The following is a 20096-nucleotide window of genomic DNA, read 5'->3' as shown; positions in this document are numbered from 1 at the left end:
TTATTTTACTTGTACATATCTATTCTATTTATTTTATTTTGTTAGTATCTTTGGTTTTGTTCTCTGTCTCCCTCTTTTAGACTGTGAGCCCACTGTTGGGTAGGGACTGTCTCTATGTGTTGCCAACTTGTACCTCCCAAGCGCTTAGTACAGTGCTCTGCACACAGTAAGCGCTCAATAAATACGATTGATGATGATGATGATGATAAAGTGGCTCGCCTGAGGTCACACAGCAGGGCCAGAGCTGGGAATAGGGTTGGGGAGGAGCAAGCAGGCTGACACTCATTCCTGTCACCTCTGAAACAGTCCTGCTTTGGTAAGGGGGAGATCATGGGTCACAGGGATGGGCAGAGTGAGCCCCAAACTGCTTTTTCCCCCTCCCCACTGCAGATGGAAGGTGGTAGGTCCAAATCAACTATAGGACATAGTCCTCCCTCCCTCCCCGGCCGCTCCCCAGGGTGAGGATTTATAAGAATTTGTTCTCAACAGGACGTCGTGGAGAATAAAAATACGAATGGGTTCAAGAAGGGAAGGTTGGGGGTTGTTGGACCGGAGGGAAAGTTGGGAAGGAGAGGGAAGAGTTGGGGGGCATTGGAAGGTCCTTGCGGGCTCTCAGGGGGCGATTCAGGGATGGAGAGGGGAGAGTCAGAGGGGTTGGAGGGTCCAGTCTGGCTTCCTGGGGGAGAGTTGGGGATGGAGAGGGGAGAGTCAGGGCGGGGTTGGATGGTCAGTGCCGAGTCACTGGAAGAAAGTTGGAGAGGGGAGAATTAAGCATATGGGATGGCTCTTCCCTAACTATAAGAGGGGGTGTCCAAGAGGGTGATCAGCACATGGTGCCTCCCAGTGTCCGGGTCAATGGGGCCATCGCCTGAGGCGGATGTAAGAATCCTGGGGTCTTGGTGTGTGGTCTCTCCTCCCGCATCTTCAGCATGAGGTTGAGCCATTCTCCAGGGACGGGGTTGGGTAGGAGGGAAACGTGGAATCTGGCAGGCTGGAATGATGCTCAGCAAATGACTGGTTCCCTCTCCCCAGAGCTAAGTTTAGCTCTCCATCTCTCTGGCCGGCTAATGATATACACTTTCTATTAAATATCATCACCCAAGTCCCGAGGGTTCCCCCGTGACTCACGCCTGTAGTGGGGGGCAGGGCTGGGGTGAGGCGGGAGGGGAAGAATTGAGTGGAGGGGGGGAAAAGGATTTGTTGTGAGAACTGATTCCAGGAGGAAAAAAACCCAACCATCTCCCCAGCCGAGAGGGAAGGCACCCCTACTCACCCTTGTCCGATCTTCTCAAAGTGCATGTACTTCTTTTTGGGGTCTCCCACGCTCACAATGCTCCCTGCAGAAGAGACAGATGTTGAGCCTCTGTTTCCCCTTGCCCACACCCCAAGACCCGGGATGCCGTAGTCACCCTGATCCGTACCAAACTCTTTTTTATTCATTCAATCGTATTTATTGAGCGCTTACTGTGTGCAGAGCACTGTACTGAGCGCTTTATCAGTTTCCGCCTCTGTAAAATGGGGATAAAACACCTGTTCTCCCTCTCCTTTACTCTGTGAACCCCTCAAGGGACAGGGACTGATTAGGCACAGAGCACGCGCTTATCAAATATCACGATTACTAGTATTGTTACTATTTGCACCAATATTTACTGGTCACTGGTATTTACTCTTCACTCTGATCCTTGCTGTTCATTTTAATCTTCCTTGCCCACCCCATCTCCTTCCTCCTCCTCCTAGGCCTCCCAATAGGGGAGGAAAGAGGAGGGCCCACCATCTTCCTTGCTTAATAATCAATCAATCGGATTTATTGAGCACTTACTGTATGCAGGGCACTGTACTAAGCCCTTGGGAGAGAATCATATAACAGACACATTCCCTGCACACAACAAGCTTAGGAGGAAACCCTGAGAGTGATGGTAAAGAGGAGCCTTTGGCTTATCTGCACTTTCAACTTTACCCGAGGCTTTTGAAGTCCCATGAGCTCTGATCTCTGGGGTCACTGCGCCTAGAGGCAGGGACACAAGTTCCAGAGAACTTACTCAACTTCTCCAAGATCTCCTCATCCGACATCTTGGGCTTCTTCTTCGGCTTGTCGGTGCCGTGAGCCAGGGTATCCGGAGAAGGCGAGGGCGCCTCGGCGGGCGAGACCGGAGAAGGGGGCACCTCCGAGGTCGGGGAAACCGGGAGAGGCTCGATGACGGACCGGGTGTACATCTGGTCGTGGGTGGGGAGAACGGGTCAGAACCGGGCTGATTGAGGAGGTGAGGCAGGAGGGCCCTGGCGCATACCGGGCACACAGATGCCCATGCCGTCCACGCATGATGCCAGGCATGCAGCATAAGGTGCCCATATCACGTGTGCAATTTTCCAGAAGTCTGTCTGAGGGTGCCCGAGCTGAGCCCGTGTCCCTGGGGGACCCCGGCCCCCCGTCATCCCCCCTCAAGGTCTCTGGGACACGGATACCTCTCCTGTGCAAAGTGAAAACCCCAATCCCCCAGCCCCCCGAGGCTGAACCTGGTCCAGACGGAGCGAGCTAGCCACTGCAAGACTGACTGATCAGATGCGCGGCCACCCTAGCCTGCAGTAGTGTGTGCGGAAGGGTGGAGGGGTCGGAAATGCTGAATATTCCTCCCCCAGGGGTGTCCGCCCTGGTCTCCTGGGCTGGTAGAGGGTAGACGGGCAGGCCCGGCCACTCACGGATTTGGTGTGCTCCGGACGAGGGGCTATCACCGGAGGGGGCATCGCGTTGTCGTCCTCGTCGTCCTCCTCCTCTTCCTCATCATCCTCGTCCTCTGACACGGCGGGGATGGTTGGTGTCTCGGACACGTTCTTTACGTTCTGGTGGGAAGGAAAGTTGGACCGGCCTTAACTTGGGGCCCTGGTGGCCCGAGGCTGCAGAATCGTCAGCCGTGTGACTTCGGGCAAGGCACTTCACTTCTCTGTGCCTCAGTTCCCTCATCTGTAAAATGGGGATTAAGACTGGGAGCCCCACGTGGGACAACCTGATCACCTTGTATCCCCCCAGCGCTTAGAACAGTGCTTTGCACATAGTAAGCACTTAACAAATACCATCATCATCATCATCATCATGGAGGCAGTATGGTCTAGTGGAAAGAGCTCAGGATGTACCGGGGAGCTGGAAAAACCATACTTCTCCCCCGACCCGTCTCTCACTGGTCACCGCTGCGGTCCCCAGCTCCCCGAGATGAACCAGGGAGCTGGAAGAACCGTACTTCTCTCCTCCTACCCCATCTCCTGCTGGTCACCCCTGCGACCCCCTCTCTCCCCACCAGTCCCACAAGGCAAACCAGGGAGATGGAAGAGCTGTACTCTTCCCCCCAGTCCCCATCTTCCACCGGTCACCCCCGCTATCCCTTCTCTAGATGGAAGTCCCCGAGGTGTACCAGGGAGCTGGAAGGGCTGTACTCCTCTCCTTCCCCCCTACAAAAAAATCTTGCGCCCATCACCCCCACATCCCACCTGTCCCCCCTCTTCCCGCCGGACCCCCGAGACGTACCAGGGAGCTGGAAGAGCTGTACTCCTCTGCGGACTTATCTGGAAGGGGGCAAGGAGACAGACACCGGGTCCCAAAATGGCTCCAAAACAGCAGGTGCCGCCCCGGGACTTGGAGCCCAACTCACAGCGCACAGTCACACACCTACGCAAGCGTACTGTCACACACCTGCACAAGTGCACATTTGTCCGCCCCCACGGCTAAACATTCCCAGGCACAAATATATAGATACACTCTCACAGGCATGCATACACATATCCAGCCAGTCCATCCGTGATATTTATGGAGTGTTTAATCTGTGCGGGACACTGTGCTAAGCTCTTGAGAGAGTACAGTAGAGTTAGTAAACAAGATCCCTGCCTTCGAGAAGCTTACAGTGTAGCGGGAGGGAGACAGAAAATAAATTACAGGCAGGAGGAAATAGAGTAAAATGGAGGTACATAACTGCAGTGGTGGGTTGTGAGACTGAGCTCATTATGGGCAGGAATTGTCACTCTTTGTTGCTATATTGTATTTTCCCAAGCGCTTAGTACAGTGCTTTGCACACAGTAAGCGCTCGATAAATACGATTGAATGAATGAATACTTATGTGCTCAAGTGATGCCATCAGGAGATGTAGGATGAGCTCATTGTGGGCAGGGATTGTCACTCTTTATTGCTGTATTGCATTTTCCCAAGCTTTTAGTACAGTGCTCTGCACACAGTAAGCTCTCGATAAATACGATTGAATGAATGAATACTTATGTGCTCAAGTGATGCCATCAGGAGATGTAGGGTGGGGAGATTAGATTAATTGGGGCAGGCCTCCTGGAGGAGGTGGGATTTCCAGAGGGCTCTGAAGCCGGGGAGGGCTGTGGTCTGGGGGGAAGGGAAGTCCGGGCCAAAGGGAGGGGGGTGGCGTGAGCCAGAGATCGGAGGCAGGAGAGACAAGGATGAGGCACAGTGAGTAGGTTAGTTGGAGAGGAACAGAGAATATGAGCTGGGGCTTAGTGAGAGAAGAGAGGAGACACATATGAGGGGGTGAGCTAATCAGAAGTGGACCACGTCGGTTCTTCTGAACCACCAAACAACTCACGTACTCAGGGTATCCTGTGATGCTCATGTGCATACGTAATTTATCTTCATTACTGACTCATATACACATCCCCCTTTCCTTCCTTCCTTCCTTCCTTCCTTCCTATCTATGATTTATTTTAGGGTCTGTCTCTCCTGCTAGGCTGTAGGCTCCTTGAGGTCAGGGATTGCGAATACCTACTAACTCTTATCGTACTCTCCCAAGCGCTTTAGGGCACCCAGTAGTAGCCTAGTATAGTGGTCTGCACACAGTAGGCGCCCGGTACAGCGTGCTGGCCGCCTTTCCCACCCAGTTTCAAATCCATGACAACCCCGATCGCCCGCCACGCCGCTGCGCCCGCACCTGTGAAGCTCATGTATTTCTGGCTGTTGTTGGCTTTCTTGGCATTGTAGAATTCCAGCACATCCAGCACCGCCTGGGGGTTCTTCTTCTGCTCCAACTTGGTGATGTTGGAGGTCTGGAGCAGCCGTGCCCACTGCTCGGGCATTCCCTGGAAGTGGGCAAGAGGCAGCTTGGGCGGGGCTGCAGTCAGGGATGGGCAGCTCCAAGCCCACCCTCCGGGCTGATCAGCATTCATTCATTCAATTGTATTTACTGAGTGCTTGCTACGGGCAGAGCACTGTACTGAGCGCTTGGGAAGTACAAATCCGCAACATAGAGAGACGGTCCCTACCCAACAATGGGCTCGCAGTCTAGAACGGGCTCCCAGCCCCAGGACTTGGTACAGTGTAGTGTTGAACATAACGTCTGACGGGAAGCGATACCCTGTCTGTAGGCCCTCAAGCAAATGCTCTGCAGCCCTCCGCTCCTTGCCCCCGGCGAACTTTGACCCCCTTCCTTCATCTTCCTCCTCCCCTCCCCGCCCATCCAGGACTCACGGTGAACTCCCCGGTAACAGCATCGAAGCCGACGTGAATCGTGTGCTCAAAATCGGAGGGGAGGGAGATCTCGGGCCGCTCCTTCTCTTTCTTTTTGTTTGCTGAAAAGGAAGTGGGGAAAGGCAGTCTTGCCAGGCAGAAAAGATGACGACCCCCTCCCTCAGTGCCCCCTGGGGTGGGTCCCCCAGCCCCTCGTGCCCGGGCTTCATCTCCGTTTACCTGCCAGGCAAGGGGCACCCGCGATACTGGTCATCCCAGAAGACGGACCAGTGCCGCCAGAGGCTGGCCAGATTGTAGAGCTTGTGATGTTGGGAGATGGGGGCTGCTGCCTCTCGGGGGGCTCATGGGGGTGTGCTGGGGGCAGTTATCGGGGGTTGCTGCATGTCCGGGGGATGTGGGGTATGAGGGGCTGCTTCCTGGTGGGGTAGTTGAGGAGGGCTGCAGTCTTTTGAGGGGACAAGGGACATATTGGGAGCAGTTGCCACCCATTGGGGCTGTCATGAGTGGCTGTTGTCTGGGGTGGGCAGCCTGGATAATAATAATCATAATGATGGTATTTGTTAAGCGCTTACTATATGCAAAGCACTATTCAAAGCACTGGGGGGATACAAGGTGATCAGGTTGTCCCACGTGGGGTTCACAGTCTTAATCCCCATTTTACAGATGAGGGAACTGAGGCGCAGAGAAGTGACTTGCCCAAAGTCACACAGCTGTCAATTGGTGGAGCCGGGATTTGAACCCATGACCTCTGACTCCAAAGCCCGGGCTCTTTCCACTGAGCCACGCTGCTTCTGGATGTGTTTGGCGGGGGGCTGCCAGCCATCTCGGGGGCCATGGAGTATGCTGGGAGCAGTCATTGTGGCGAGGGGCTTCCATGTGTTGTGGGGCGCGGGGCACTCTGGGAGCAGTTATTGGGGGCTCTCATCTGTCGGGGAAGTCACGGAGAAGCAGCGTGGCTCAGTGGAAAGAGCATGGGCTTTGGAGTCAGAGGTCGTGGGTTCGAGTCCCGGCTCCGCCACACGTCTGCTGTGTGACCTTGGGTAAGTCACTTAACTTCTCGGAGCCTCAGTTACCTCATCTGTAAAATGGGGATGATGACTGTAAGCCCCACGTGGGACAACCTGATCAGCTTGTATCCCCCCCAGCGCTTAGAACAGTGCTTTGCACGTAGTAAGCGCTTAACAAAATGCCGTCATCGTTATGGAGAGCTGCTGGCTGGGGCACGAGATATTCTGGGAGCAGTTTTGGGGGACTGTCGTCTACCAGGGGGCAGTTGTAGGGGAGGCTGCCATCTTGGGGGGCATTTTGGGAATAATTGGGGGCTGTCATCTGTTGGGCATTCGGGGGGGCTGCGTCTGTTGGCACGGGGTATTCTGGGAGCAGTTATTGGGGGCGAGGGGGGAGCGGGGCGACTGTCTGCTGCGTTAACAGAGAGGAAAGAATCATTCCCCCAGAGCCCAGACTCCAGCAACAGGACAAGATTGGCACAATTCAATTCAGTTGCAGTGCAAACCGACGGTCCGACTCTTGTCCGTCCTCAAAGGGCAGCGGAAATGTCCCTCTCTGCAGAGACTGCAAGGAGCAAGCCGTCCGCCTCCTTGGGAGGGGAAAGTGTCACAACACACAATCCACATGCCGGCCCTAGTCCTCCCCCTACCTCGCTTATGATTTCTTTCTCACTGTTCCAGGAGAAGAGGAGCGGGGGAAGCGCCAGGGTAACTATAGAAATTCACTGTTAATTGAGGAGGAGGGAGGTTCACACCTCAAGTCACAGGAGGGAAGAAAACCACATCTCAGCTGATGTAGGGCAACAAACAGTTCCTAATTCGGCGACACAGGCCGGTTTTAAAATTAACTTTGTTAAACTTTGCGCTGGTTCTGAGGGTCCCTTTTTTTTTTGCCACAAAGGCGAGGTTCACATATCCAAAGAAAACGGAGCAGTACCACCCCAGAGCCGGCCAGCAGTCCCAAATTCTGAAAGCAACAATTAGGGTAGAGGCTGTCTGGCTGGCTGGGTGGTTGGTTGGCTGGTTCATTGGTTGGGACATCGGTCGGTTAGCTGAGTGAGTAGTTATGGTATTTAAGATATACTATAACCGCACCACCACATTCCCCTCAATTCTTTAGACCCAGTCTTGGCTTCTCCCCCATGCCCGGAGCAGGCCGGGGCTGGGCCGGCTCCACCAAATTCACTAGCGGAAGCCCTGAAAAGAAAGATGCTGCTTATCTCTCTTGAGTTTGGGCTGAAAGTGCAGCTTGGGAAGAGGAGAAAGCATAAATCAGGGAGTGGAAAATGCAGTACGGTACTTTGATTCCTAATGAATTTTGTCGCTGCAGGCCTTTCTAACACGGTCCTAACCTCGTCTTTCAAGTAGATACTAGAGGCGGCAAGACTTTCCAGAAAGAGTCCGGGGCTGGGAATCAGAAGACCTGGGTTTCAGGTCTGGCTCTGCCCGTGGCCTGCAGTGTGACCTTGGCCAAGTCACTTCATCTCAGTGGGTCTACGTCTCCTATTTTTCTTAATGGCATTTAAGAGCTCAGTCCTGGCACATAGTAAGCATTTGACAAATGCCATCATTATTATTATTATTATTATTATTATTATTTGTCAGGCACTGTGATAAGTGCTGTGGTAGATACAAACTAATCATGTTGGACACAGTCCATGTCCCACATGGGGCTCACCCTTTCAGTCCGCATTTTACAGATGAAGTAACTGAGGCCCAGAGAAATTAAGCAACTTGCCCAAGGTCACACAGCAGGCAAGCGGCAGAGCCGGAATTAGAACTCAGACCCTTCAGACTTCCAGGCCTGGGCTCTATCCACTAGGCCAGGCTGCTTCTCAGGCGTCAATCCCATGGGAGGCAGGGAACTGCCTCTGACTGATGGACCTGTATCTACCCTGGCGCTGGCACAGCGCTTGGCCCAGAGTAAGCACTAGATAAACACCGTAAGCACCTAAAATAAATGTTGACAGACAAAGCTGTCTTCACAACCAGAGCTGACCCTCCCGCAGCTTTGAGTGTTCCTCACGGCGGGGTTTCGATAAGCTAACGACTCCTGTGGTCCAAAGCTCATCTGCGGCCGAGGGAAACGGGCCGAAGAAACCCCCTTGGTCAGCGAGAGAGCATCGGCATGGCCGAAACAGCTCTAAGAGAAACTGAGGAGAGCGGGAAGGGAGGGAGGGAGAGGAGAGCAGTGGACTGGCTCCCATCCTTCGCCTCCACCAGCCCGTCTCCCGGCAACCAGGCCCAGAGAGCTACGAGAGGAAGCAGTTCCCTACCTTTGTCACCGGGCAGGATGGAGCGGTAGAATCGATCTCGCTTCTTCTTCTCCTCGGGGTTCGGCGGCAAAGGTTTGGAGCCGTGGTTCGGGGCTCCGGCCTCTTTCCCTCCCGTGCCGATCATCGTGCTGGTGTTTCTCATGGGAGGGGCTGGGGGCTTGTCCTGGGCTTCCACGCCGTTGCTGGACATCCTTGACACAAACAGCCGCTCCTGGGTGAGAGAAACACCATTACGGGTGGCAAACTCACTCTCACAAGTTATTACATCACAGATAACTAAGCAGGGGAGGGGTGGGAGGAGCAGAGATTCACAGGGATTCGTGGACAATAGGTCCGTGAGCTAGGCTGGGAGAGACAGGGGTTGGAGGGTCCGCAACAGGGGGAGAGTCGGGGGAAGGAGGCGGGGTTGGATGGTATGTGCGGGGTCACTAGGGGAGAGTCAGGGCGGTTGGATGGTCTGTGCTGGGATACTGGTGGAGAGTTAGGGATGAGGAGGGGAGAGTCGAGGGGGGTTTAATGGTCCATGCTGGATCACTGGGGGAGAGTTGGGGGTTGGATGGTCCGTGCTGGGCCACTGTGGGAGAGTCGGAGAGGCAGAGGGGCGTCAGAGGTGTTGAAAAGTCCGTGCTAGGTCACTGGGGGAGTCAGGGGTGGAGAGGGGAGAGTCAGGGGGTTAGATAATAGATGCCGGGTAACTGAGGGGGATACAGGGATGGAGAGGGGCGTTACAGGAGTTGGATGGTCCGTGCTGGGTCACTAGGGGAGAGTCAGGGTTGGAGAGGGGAGTCAGAGGGGTTGGATGGTCCAGCCCTAACCATGAGGGTGGAAGTCTGAGAGTACCATCGGGTCATGGTTCCTCCTACTGCTCTGGGGCCACGGCCTGTCACAGGAGCAGAGCCCTGGGCTCGCTCTCCCATCTACAGGTCTCACCCGAGGGCACCCTGGCTCCTCCACATCCCTCATTAGCTTTTTCCCAGCGAGCGCCCAACCCCCGTGGTCGGCTGTCTGGATGACGAAAGGTTCGCGTGCCCATTCAGCTCACCGTCGTTTCTGGGCGTAACGGAGGGCAAAAGGCCTTTGCAAGACCCTCGGAAGTGGGTTTTCACCGTGTGTTGTGCTGGGATGCTGCTGGGGGTTCAGGGAGCAGACCCCCGACGGCCATATCCGTCCACAGGGGCTGCGACATGGGGCCTGAGGACACGGTCAAGGTACCCGTGCCACAACATGAGCCACCCTCAGCGTGGGCTCGTAGAGGCAACAACCCCATGGTCCAGACGGGATGGGCACCCACACGTTTGTGACTATTATTATAATAATAATGGTATTTGTTAAGCGCTTCCTACGTGCTGAGCACCGTTCTAAGCACTGGGGTAGGTACAAGGTAATCAGGTTGTCCCATGGGGGGGTGGCCACAGTTTTAATCCCAGTTTATAGATGACATAACTGAGGCACAGAAAGGGTAAGTGACTTTTTTTTAATGGCATTTATTAAGCGCTTACTATGTGCAGAGCACTGTTCTAAGTGCTGGGGAGGATGCAGGGTGATCAGGTTGTCCCACAGGGGGCTCACAGTCTTAATCCCCATTTTACAGATGAGGTAACTGAGGCCCAGAGAAGTGAAGTGACTTGCCCAAAGTCACACAGCTGACAATTGGCGGAGCCGGGATTAGAACCCATGTTCTCTGACTCCCAAGCCGCTCTTGCCACTGGCCATGCTGCTTCTCTCAGTAGCTTAGTATAGTGCTTGGCACGTAGTAAGCGCCTAACAGATTCCATAAAAAAATTGCTTAGGGGGTACAGACATGGGTAGAGAGGGAAAGTAGGGTCAGGAGATGAGGGATTAGTCAGAGAAGGCTTCCTGGAGGAGATGTGATTTTACTAAGGCTCTGAAGATGGGGAGAGGATGTTCTGTTGAATATGGAAGGGAAGGGAGTTCCAGGCTGGAGGGAGGATGCCAGCAAGGGGTCCAAGATGAGAGAGACGAAAGAGAGGCACTGGGAGGACGGGGGTTGTGGTTCCCTGCCCTCAAACAGCTTGCAGTCTAATGTGGGAGAGACCCCGCCATGAGCCGTTTCCATGGAGTGGGAACGGGAGGAGAGAATTAAAGCCGGAAGTGACCTGAATGTATCCGGATGAAACAGGTGAATAAATAATCGAGTGTGCAAACAGACCAGCAGATGAAACCACCTTTAGGAACGTGAGTGCTCGGGGTCCGGAATGAGGTACTCCAGTAGTTGGGTTGGGGTAAAGTGGAGGCCCCCTGGGGGGTGGGAAACTTGTCAGGGAAGTCTTCCTGGATGGAGTGGGGGAAACGAGCCCACAGGCAGAAGTACGTGAGGTCCCGTGAGGATGAATTTCTCACTGCTGGCCGCTGGTAGAGACCGAACAGCCGGAGACCGTTGCCCTGGAGACGGTGGCCGGAAGCCGGTCGGGGCGGGCCAGAGTCCACTTGCTGATGGGACAAGGTGGGGGACGGAACAGATGGGCCCTCTCCCTGGGAGAGAAAGAAAGCATTGCCTTTCTCCAACCCCATTACCTTGTATCTACCCCAGCACTTAGTACAGGGCCTGGCACATAGTAAGCCCTGAACAAATACAATTATTATTATTATTACTGTTATTCTCCGCCCCTCCTCCCCCTGGCTCCACCAGGCAGAAACTCTCCCCCTTTTAATGAGAATTATGGTATTTGTTAAGCGCTTACTATGTGCCGGCCACTGTATTAAGTGCTGGGGTGGATACAAGCAAATTGGGTTGCACACAGTCCCTTCTGGGATGGTGCTTTGGGGAGTGAGACAAGTTCCCAGAAATGGTGGCCTAGGGCCTGTGAGGGGTCCCGGCCCTGGGAATCTGGCTTCTCTCTTGAAGCAGCGCCAGGAAAGCTGACCGGCATCTCTGGATCTACCGATGGTGTGTTTCCTCCCGCCCCCGACCCCTCCGTAGCGGGAACACCAGAGCTCCCATCCGTGGGGAGAACCTGTATCCCGTGCTAGGATAAACGTCAACCTGGGCGCTCTCCCTCTGACCCCGGTGGCTCCAACTGTGGCCAGCCCCCACCCCCAGGGCCTAGTGGATGGCTTCAGATCCATCTGAGGAAAAGTAAAGTAGGCCGAACCAACGTCCAAGCGGCCGTTCCGCCTGGAGGGATGTGGGCGAGGTAGGTCTGGGCCGCAGGAAGTGGCATTGGGCAACAGGTTGGCCTGGCCTCCAGCAGTTCCCCAAAGGGCTCGCCCCCGGAGATGCCCCCCACCCCCCTCCCCACCCCGGACCTCCCACCCACCAGCTCGCGCATTCGAGGACCTGGGGCACCAGGCCTCAGATGGACCCCCAGGATGGAGCCCCACGCCCAGGGGTGACCCTTTTACCTGGCCCGGCGCCGTTCACCCAGACCCAGCTCCGCTGGGCTGCGGGGTCCCGCGGGGACAATCGAGGGCCGGATGCCGCAGGCCCCCCAGACAGATGCTGCTCCCTGCCCCTCTATCGGTCCTACCTGCCCTTCTGGCCCTCCTCTCCGCCTTCCTGCCCTCCCCCGTCTCTCTCTCTCTCTCCTCCCTTCTGTCTCCCCACTCTGATCCCTCTCCCCTGCCTCCTTCCTCCCTTCTGTCTCCCCTCTCTGACTCCCTCTTCCCTTCTGTCTCCCCTCTCTGACTCTCTCTCCCCTGCTTCTGTCTTCCCACTCTGATCCCTCTCCCCTGCCTCCCTCCTCCCTTCTGTCTCCCCTCTCTGACTCCGTCTTCCCTTCTGTCTTCCCACTCTTGATCCCTCTTCTCTGCTTCCCTCCTCCCTTCTGTCTCCCCTCTCTGCCACCCTCTCCCCTGCTTTCCTCCTCCCTTCTGTCTTCCCACACTGATCCCTCTCGCCTGCCTCCCTCCTCCCTTCTGTCTCCCCTCTCTGCCTTCCTCTCCCGTCTTCTCTCACCCCTTCACCCAGTCCCCCTCTTTCTGCCCCCTTTTCCTCTTTGCTCCTTCCCTCTCCCACTCCTCTGCCCCTCCCCAATCTCTCTCTCTCTGCTCCCCCTACCTCTGCTGCATCCTCCACCTCTGCCTCCTCCTCTTAGGTTTCAATTTGGATTGGCAGGAGGAGGGTGGCCAGGGCGGAGCCAGAGAAGGGAAACCGCACACTGGTTTCTTTTTTCTGCTCCTCAGGAAAGAAGGGGGCCGGGGGGAGGGGTCCCCGGGACCAGAACTGAACCCCAGGCCTGCAGAGGCTCCCGTTGAAACAGCGGGGTCCGGGGGTCGCCGCCAGCTTGCCCAGGTTCCCACAGTTCAGAGAATCCAATAATAATAATAATAATAATACTAGTGGTATTTGTTAGGCGCTTGCTATGTGCCAAGCACTATTCTAAGCTCTGGAGTAGATACAGAGTAGTTGGGTTGTCCCACATGGGGCTCACAGTCTTCATCCCCATTTTACAGATGAGGGAACTGAGGCCCAGAGAAGTTAAATGGCTTGTCCAGGGTCACACAGCAAAGCCAGGATTCGAACCTACGTCCCCTGGCACCCAAGCCCGTGCTCTTTTCACTACGCTGCTTCTCTATCTGCGGGTGGCGGGGGAGATGGGTCAGGAAGAGGAGGCGAGGTGGGGAGGAAGGAGGAGGTGCCGGTGGTGGTTGTCGTGGCTTCAGGGTTGCGAGGGCAAGGTAGAGAGAGCAGCGAGGCTTCCAACTCTGAACCAGTTCCTGGCCCAGAAGGAGGGTAGGGGACGCAGGGGCCCGGGTCGTACCTGGGTTTGTTTCTCGGCCTACCTGTTTTTATCATTTCTATATTCTTACTCCGGAATTTATTGTGCGCCCCATTCGACTGTGAGGTCTTCGTGGGCAAGGATTGTGTCTTTGACTTTTGTTAACTGCTTCTGAGCACCCATTAGAGAACTCGGTACTCTGCAGGCACCCAGCCCAGTAGCTCGTTGTGGGCAGGAAATGTATCTGTTTATTGCTATATTGGACTCTCCCAAGGGTTTAGTACAGTGCTCTGCTCACGGTAAGCACTCAGTAAATACGACTGATTGAATCAAATGAATGCAGGAGTCCAGTACAGTGCCCTGCATACAGTAGGCAATCAGCACAGCACCCTGCACACTCTAAGAATAATAATAATAATAATCATTGTGTAATTTTTTAAGCGCTTACTATGAGCCAGGCACTGGGGTGGATACAATAAAATCAGGTTGGACCCAATCCCTGCCCCACATGAGGCTCAGAGTCTCATTCCCATTAGAGAAGCAGTGTGGCTCAGTGGAAAAGAGCCCGGGCTTTGGAGTCAGAGGTCATGGGTTCAAATCCCGGCTCCGCCAATTGTCAGCTGGGTGACTTTGGGCAAGTCGCTTAACTTCTCTGTGCCTCAGTTACCTCATCTGTAAAATGGGGATTAAGACTGTGAGCCCCCCGTGGGACCACCTGATCACCTTGTAACCTTCCCAGCGCTTAGTACAGTGCTCTGCATACAGTAAGCACTCAATAACTACGATTGAATGAATGAGTTCCCCATTTTACAGATGAGATGACTGAGGCACAGAGGAGTTGCCCAAGGTCATACAGCAGACAGGTGGTGGAGCCGGGATTAGAACCCTTGACCTTTTGATTCCCAGGCTCGTGCTGTATCCCCTACGCCTTGCTGCTTCTCCGTGTGCTGCATCATTATTGTTGATGATATTATAGGCAGTTTTCCGAGCCAACTGCGTTCCCAGCCAGTGATCTTTGGGATGGATTCCGGAGGCAGTGGTGAGAACCTGCTGTGCTCTAGTCCCCAGCCGGGGGAAAGCCAGTAGCCACAGGTGCCATTTCCCTGGGGGGGGGGGGGTCAGCCTTCCCCAGGTCTGGGCTGGTCTGGAGCCTCGCTCTCCTTTCATTCATTCATTCATTCACTCGTATTTATTGAGCGCTTACTGTGTGCAGAGCACTGTACTAAGCGCTTGGGAAGGCCAAGTTGGCAACATCTAGAGACGGTCCCTACCCAACAGCGGGCTCACAGTCTAGAAGGGGTCCCTGGCCAGAAGTGAGAGCTTCTCAGTGGGGCAGAAACCCCTCACCATCTGCTTTAAAGCCCTCCATCACCTTGCCCCCTGTTACCTCACCTCGCTGCTGTATAACCCAGCCCCCTCGCTTTGCTCCTCTAAATGCCAACCTATGCACTGTACCTCGGTCACGTCTGTCTTGCCAAGACCTCCCGCCCAGGTCCTGCCTCTGGCCGGGAACGCCCTCCCTCCTCGTCTCCGACAGTGACTCTCCCCACCTTCAGAGCCCGTATCGAAGGGGCATCTCTTCCGAGAGGCCTTCCTGCCTAACCCTCATTTCCTCTTTTCCCACTCCCTTCTGCATCACCCTAACTAGCTCCCTTCCTCCACCCCCGCCCCCAGCCCCACAGCACTTACGTACTTATCTGTAATGTATTTATTTATATTAGTATCTGTTTCCCCTTCTAAACTGTAGCTCGCTGAAGGCAGGGAATGTATCTGTTTATTGTTATACTGTCCTCTCCCAAACACTTAATACAGTGCGCACAGTAAGGCTCAATAAATAAGATTGACTGACCGATTGGGGCTGAAAAGACCCCAAATTGGGTTGAAGCCAGTAGCTCTTTGCAGTCTGCCCACCCCTCCTGAGCCCTGCCCTGTTACTTCCTCTATAACCCTGGGCCGGGCGAGGTATACGGTTCCTCTGTTGCCCAAGCTCCGTACACCCTGGCAGACACCCTACGGTGTCCTCAGTCCCCGGCAGGTTGGTGCTACTTACTGCCTCTTCCCCAGGGCCACTGGCTGGTCCGAGTGACCGGGCCTCACCTCTGCATCCATCCAGGGTGACCCCACTCTCTGGGACCCAGGAGTACCCAGCCCGGACGGCCCACTGATACACGGCTGTCCACGGCCCAAGCGTGTGGTAGCCATGACCCCAGGCCTCCCCTGCCCACCTATGCCCACCCCCGCACAAACACACCCACTCACCTGGTCTTGTTGCTTTGGGCTTGTCCCGAGTGCTGCACCTGCCCACCCCTTAACCGCAGCCCTCCCGGAGACACGGCAGGAATGTCGAAGCAAAAATTATGCTCCCGGACGCCCCGGGCCGGTTTCCTTCCGTCCACCCCCCGGGAAAGTGTGGACGCTCCCTGCCAGTCCGCACGGAAACCAGCTGGGAGGGGCCGCCAGCCGGGTGAGGTTGCAATAATCCTGCCTTGGACTTTCCCCCCGGAGAAGGGAAAGGGAGAAGGCAGAAGGAGGCTTGGGACAGAAGGGCAGAGGACAAGGTGCCAAGGAGACCCCAGCCAGGGGTGGAACTCTTCCTTCTCCAAGGGAGCGAGCATGCAACCTCGGCTTCCCCTTCCCCTCCTCAGTGGGGGGGGGAACTTATTCATGGTCAGCCGAGGCCAGGCCAGCCCGGTGCCCAAAATACCTGGACTCATGGGTTCGAGGCTTAGAGCATGCAGGCTGCTCCATTCCTAACCCACGTGCTCTAGCTCTGGGACTGCAAGTCTCAGAGGGTTAGAGGATTTCCCCCAGCCCTACACTAATAAGATAAATAATAAGCCTTGAGTTTGTCCGGCCCAAAGAGCTTTCACATTAGCGATCTCATTTGATCCTCACGACAATCCTCTGAGGTGAGGCATGGTGGGGATTTTTACCCGCTGGAGCGAGGACGGGGAAGAAGTTCACCCTTTAGCCAAGCAGCCGGGAAATCCTGACCCTCCGGGGTCCACCGCCCCCAGCCTCCACTGCCGATCCATTGGAGGGGGATGGCAGGAGGTACTTTGTTCCTTTCCCCTGCACTTAGTACAGTGTGCTGCACAAAGTTAACAAGTGCAATACATCATCAAGATAACAATCCCCATCTTACAAGTTAGGAAAGTGAGGCCCATAGAGGTTAAGTGATCTGCCCAGAGCAGAGATTGATTGGTCCCCGGGTTTCCTAAATTCTGGACCGCTGTCCTTTCCACTCATCCACAATGCAAACGTGTTGCTGGTGTGGGGAAGATGGATCAATCAATCAATCAATCGTATTTATTGAGCGCTTACTGTGTGCAGAGCACTGTACTAAGCGCTTGGGAATTACAAGTTGGCAACATTAGAGAGAGTCCCTACCCAACAGTGGGCTCACAGGCTAAAAGATGGGGGGGACGAGGGGACTCTGGGATTCTAGAGCAAGGTCCAGAGCTGGGATTCTTAGTGAGGTGGAAGAAGGGGGCTCCTTCGTGGATCTGGGATTCTAGATCCAGCTCCATCACGGGACTGGGATTCGGGTGGTCAGCGAGGCACTAGACTTGGACCTATTTGGCCCGCGATCTCAAAGTGTGTGGTCCTCCTGGGATTTGCCCAAATAGCCACTCTTATAGAGCCCATAGGGGCTACCAGCTCCCCAAGGCTCTGTCATCTCCGAGCTGAATTCTCACCTAGTGGGTACACACACACACACACATATACACACAGCACCCCACACCCCACCCTACAACAGCATTCTTGGCCATCTAGGAAAATTGCTACAATCAATCAATCAATCAATCATATTTATTGAGCTTACTGTGTGCAGAACACTGTACTAAGCGCTTGGGAAGTACAAGTTGGCAACATATAGAGACAGTCCCTACCCAACAGTGGGCTCACAGTCTAAAAGGGAGAGAGAAAATGGACAGAGCTTAAAATCGAGTCAAAATCATGACTATGTACTGGGTACCTACTGCACACAGAACACTGTGCTGGGAACTTGGGTGACACGCGGAACAACCCTCAGTTGAAGAGTTGGAGTTGGGAATGAGAAACTGAAGACAAAATGGACAAATGTACAATGGTAATGACCGTGAGCACTGATCTAAATATTAAATGCGAGTGGACCCCTAATAGACAGTTGCCGAGAGGGAGGAAGGGACAGTATGACAGCTGAAGAGCAGCCAGGCCTGGGAGACAAGAAACCTGAGTTCTAATCCTAACTCTGCCACTTGCCTGCTGGGTGACCATGGGTGAGTCACTTAATTTCTCTGTGCCTCAGATTCCTCATTTTTAAAGGGAGATTAAATACCCATTCTCCCTCCCCCTCATAATAATAATAATTTTGGTATTTGTTAAGCGCTTACTATGTATATATATGTATATATGTATATATGTTTGTACATATTTATTACTCTATTTTACTTGTACATATCTATTCTATTTTATTTTGTTAGTAAGTTTGGTTTTGTTCTCTGTCTCCCCCTTTTAGACTGTGAGCCCACTGTTGGGTAGGGACTGTCTCTATATGTTCCCAACTTGTACTTCTCAAGCGCTTAGTACAGTGCTCTGCACACAGTAAGCGCTCAATAAATACGATTGATTGATTGATTAGAACAGTGCTTTGCACATAGTAAGCACTTAATAAATGCCATTATTATTATTATTATTATTTGGAGTCAGAGGTCATGGGTTCAAATCCTGTCTCCGCCACTTGTCAGCTGGGTGACTTTGGGCAAGTCACTTCACCTCTCTGGGCCTCAGTTCCCTCCTCTGTAAAATGGGGATTAAGACTGTGAGCCCCCCGTGGGGCAACCTGATTACCTTGTAACCTCCCCAGCGCTTAGAACATTCATTCATTCAATCGTATTTATTGAGCGCTTACTGTGTGCAGAGCACTGTACTAAGCGCTTGGGAAGTACAAGTTGGCAACATATAGAGACGGTCCCTACCCAACAGTGGGCTCACAGTCTAGAAGTGGGTTCACAGTCTAGAACAGTGCTTTGCACATAGTAAGCACTTAATAAATGCCATTATTATTATTATTATTATTCATTCATTCAGTCGTATTTACGGAGCGGTTACTGTGTGCAGATCACTGGACTAAGCGCTTTTGGGAAGTCCAAGTTGGCAACATATAGAGACGGTCCCTACCCAACGGCGGGCTCACAGTCTAGAAGTGGGCTCACAGTCTAGAACAGAATCAATCAATCAATCAATCAATCAATCGTATTTATTGAGCGCTTACTATGTGCAGAGCACTGTACTAAGCGCTTGGGAAGTACAAATTGGCATCACATAGAGACAGTCCCTACCCGATAGTGGGCTCACAGTCTAAAAGGGGGAGACAGAGAACAGAACCAAACATACCAACAAAATAAAATAAGTAGGATAGAAATGTACAAGTAAAATAAATAAATAAATAAATAAACAGAGTAATAAATATGTACAACCATATATACATATATACAGGTGCTGTGGGGAGGGGAAGGCGGTAAGGCGGGGGGATGGAGAGGGGGACGAGGGGGAGAGGAAAGAAGGGGCTCAATCTGGGAAGGCCTCCTGGAGGAGGTGAGCTCTCAGGAGGGCCTTGAAGGGAGGAAGAGAGCTAGCTTGGCGGATGGGCAGAGGGAACAGTCCAGAACAGTGCTTTGCACATAGTACGCGCTTCATTCATTCATTCAATCGTCTTTATGGAGCGCTTACTGTGTGCAGAGCACCGTACTAAGCGCTTGGGAAGTCCAAGTGGGCAACAAATAGAGATGATCCTTACCCAACAGCGGGCTCACAGGCAAGAGGGAACTGAGAGCTCACCTCCTCCAGGAGGCCTTCCCAGACTGAGCCCCTTCCTTCCTCTCCCCCTCGTCCCCCCTCCATCCCCCCCATCTTACCTCCTTCCCTTCCCCACAGCACCTGTCTATATGTATAGATGTTTGTACATATTTATTACTCTATTTATTGTACTTGTCCATATCTATTCTATTTATTTTATTCCTATGTTTGGTTTTGTTCTCTGTCTCCTCCTTCTAGACTGTGTTGGGTAGGGAGCGCCTCTACATGTTGCCAACTTGGACTTCCCAAGCGCTTAGTCCAGTGCTCTGCACACAGTAAGCGCTCAATAAATACGATTGATTGATTGATTGATTGATTGATTGATTGAGAACCCCAAGGCCTGCCCCCCGGGGATGGCCCTGGACCTCCCCACCTGCAAGCAGCGTGCACCTTGTCCAGCCCCCTGCCTCCGAGCAGGGGGGCGACTCCCCCACCACCCCCAGACCATCGCCACCGTCCCTCCCACCGTCCCCTCTGGGTACCTACCTAATAGCCTCCGGGCTGGGGGTGGGGGGCACCGTGGCTCGCCCCCCTTTTTGGGGGGGCCCTCTCCCGAAGGTGGCAAAACCTCGACGGGCCCCAGGCGAAAGCAGGCCGCCCCCCACCCCGGACACCAACGAGACGCCGAAATCCGATCTCGGATTGGGGAGGTCCGGGCAGTCAGCTGAGCTCCCTCCTCCTCTTCCCCTCCCCATCATCCCTCCTCCCCCGGTGGCGTTTATTAAGCACTTACTATGTGCGAGGCTTAGTACAGTGCTCTGCACATAGTAAGCGCTCAATAAATACGATTGATGATGATGATGATTTATTAAGTGCTTACTAAGTG

At 53.9% G+C, this 20096-nt stretch overlaps 1 protein-coding gene across 5 annotated transcripts in view; it reads right to left on the bottom strand.

Moving 5' to 3' along the window:
* The window catches only part of PAK1 (p21 (RAC1) activated kinase 1), a 30167-nt gene extending 10350 nt beyond the window's left edge, over positions 1–19817 (bottom strand). Inside the window, exons 1-9 of one of the 5 annotated variants that reach the window (XM_038761918.1) lie at positions 12114–12240; positions 10937–11243; positions 8751–8961; positions 5468–5568; positions 4932–5079; positions 3518–3555; positions 2698–2838; positions 2040–2214; positions 1274–1337 (exon numbers count right to left, since the gene is read on the bottom strand). In XM_038761918.1, coding sequence (XP_038617846.1) covers positions 1274–1337; positions 2040–2214; positions 2698–2838; positions 3518–3555; positions 4932–5079; positions 5468–5568; positions 8751–8940 — 857 coding nt within the window. In that variant the 5' untranslated portion in view covers positions 8941–8961; positions 10937–11243; positions 12114–12240. Of the gene's footprint in view, positions 1–1273; positions 1338–2039; positions 2215–2697; positions 2839–3517; positions 3556–4931; positions 5080–5467; positions 5569–8750; positions 8962–10936; positions 11244–12113; positions 12241–15688; positions 15712–19756 lie in introns of those variants that run through there. The other 4 variants (XM_038761920.1, XM_038761921.1, XM_038761922.1 and 1 more) reach the window with 4 other exon arrangements.
* Between the last annotated feature and the right edge of the window lie 279 nt (positions 19818–20096).

Source organism: Tachyglossus aculeatus, chromosome 20, assembly GCF_015852505.1.
Source record: "Tachyglossus aculeatus isolate mTacAcu1 chromosome 20, mTacAcu1.pri, whole genome shotgun sequence".
NCBI lineage: Eukaryota > Metazoa > Chordata > Mammalia > Monotremata > Tachyglossidae > Tachyglossus > Tachyglossus aculeatus.
The sequence above is the reverse complement of the archived record's forward strand: the minus strand, read 5'-3'. Positions and strand labels throughout refer to the sequence as shown.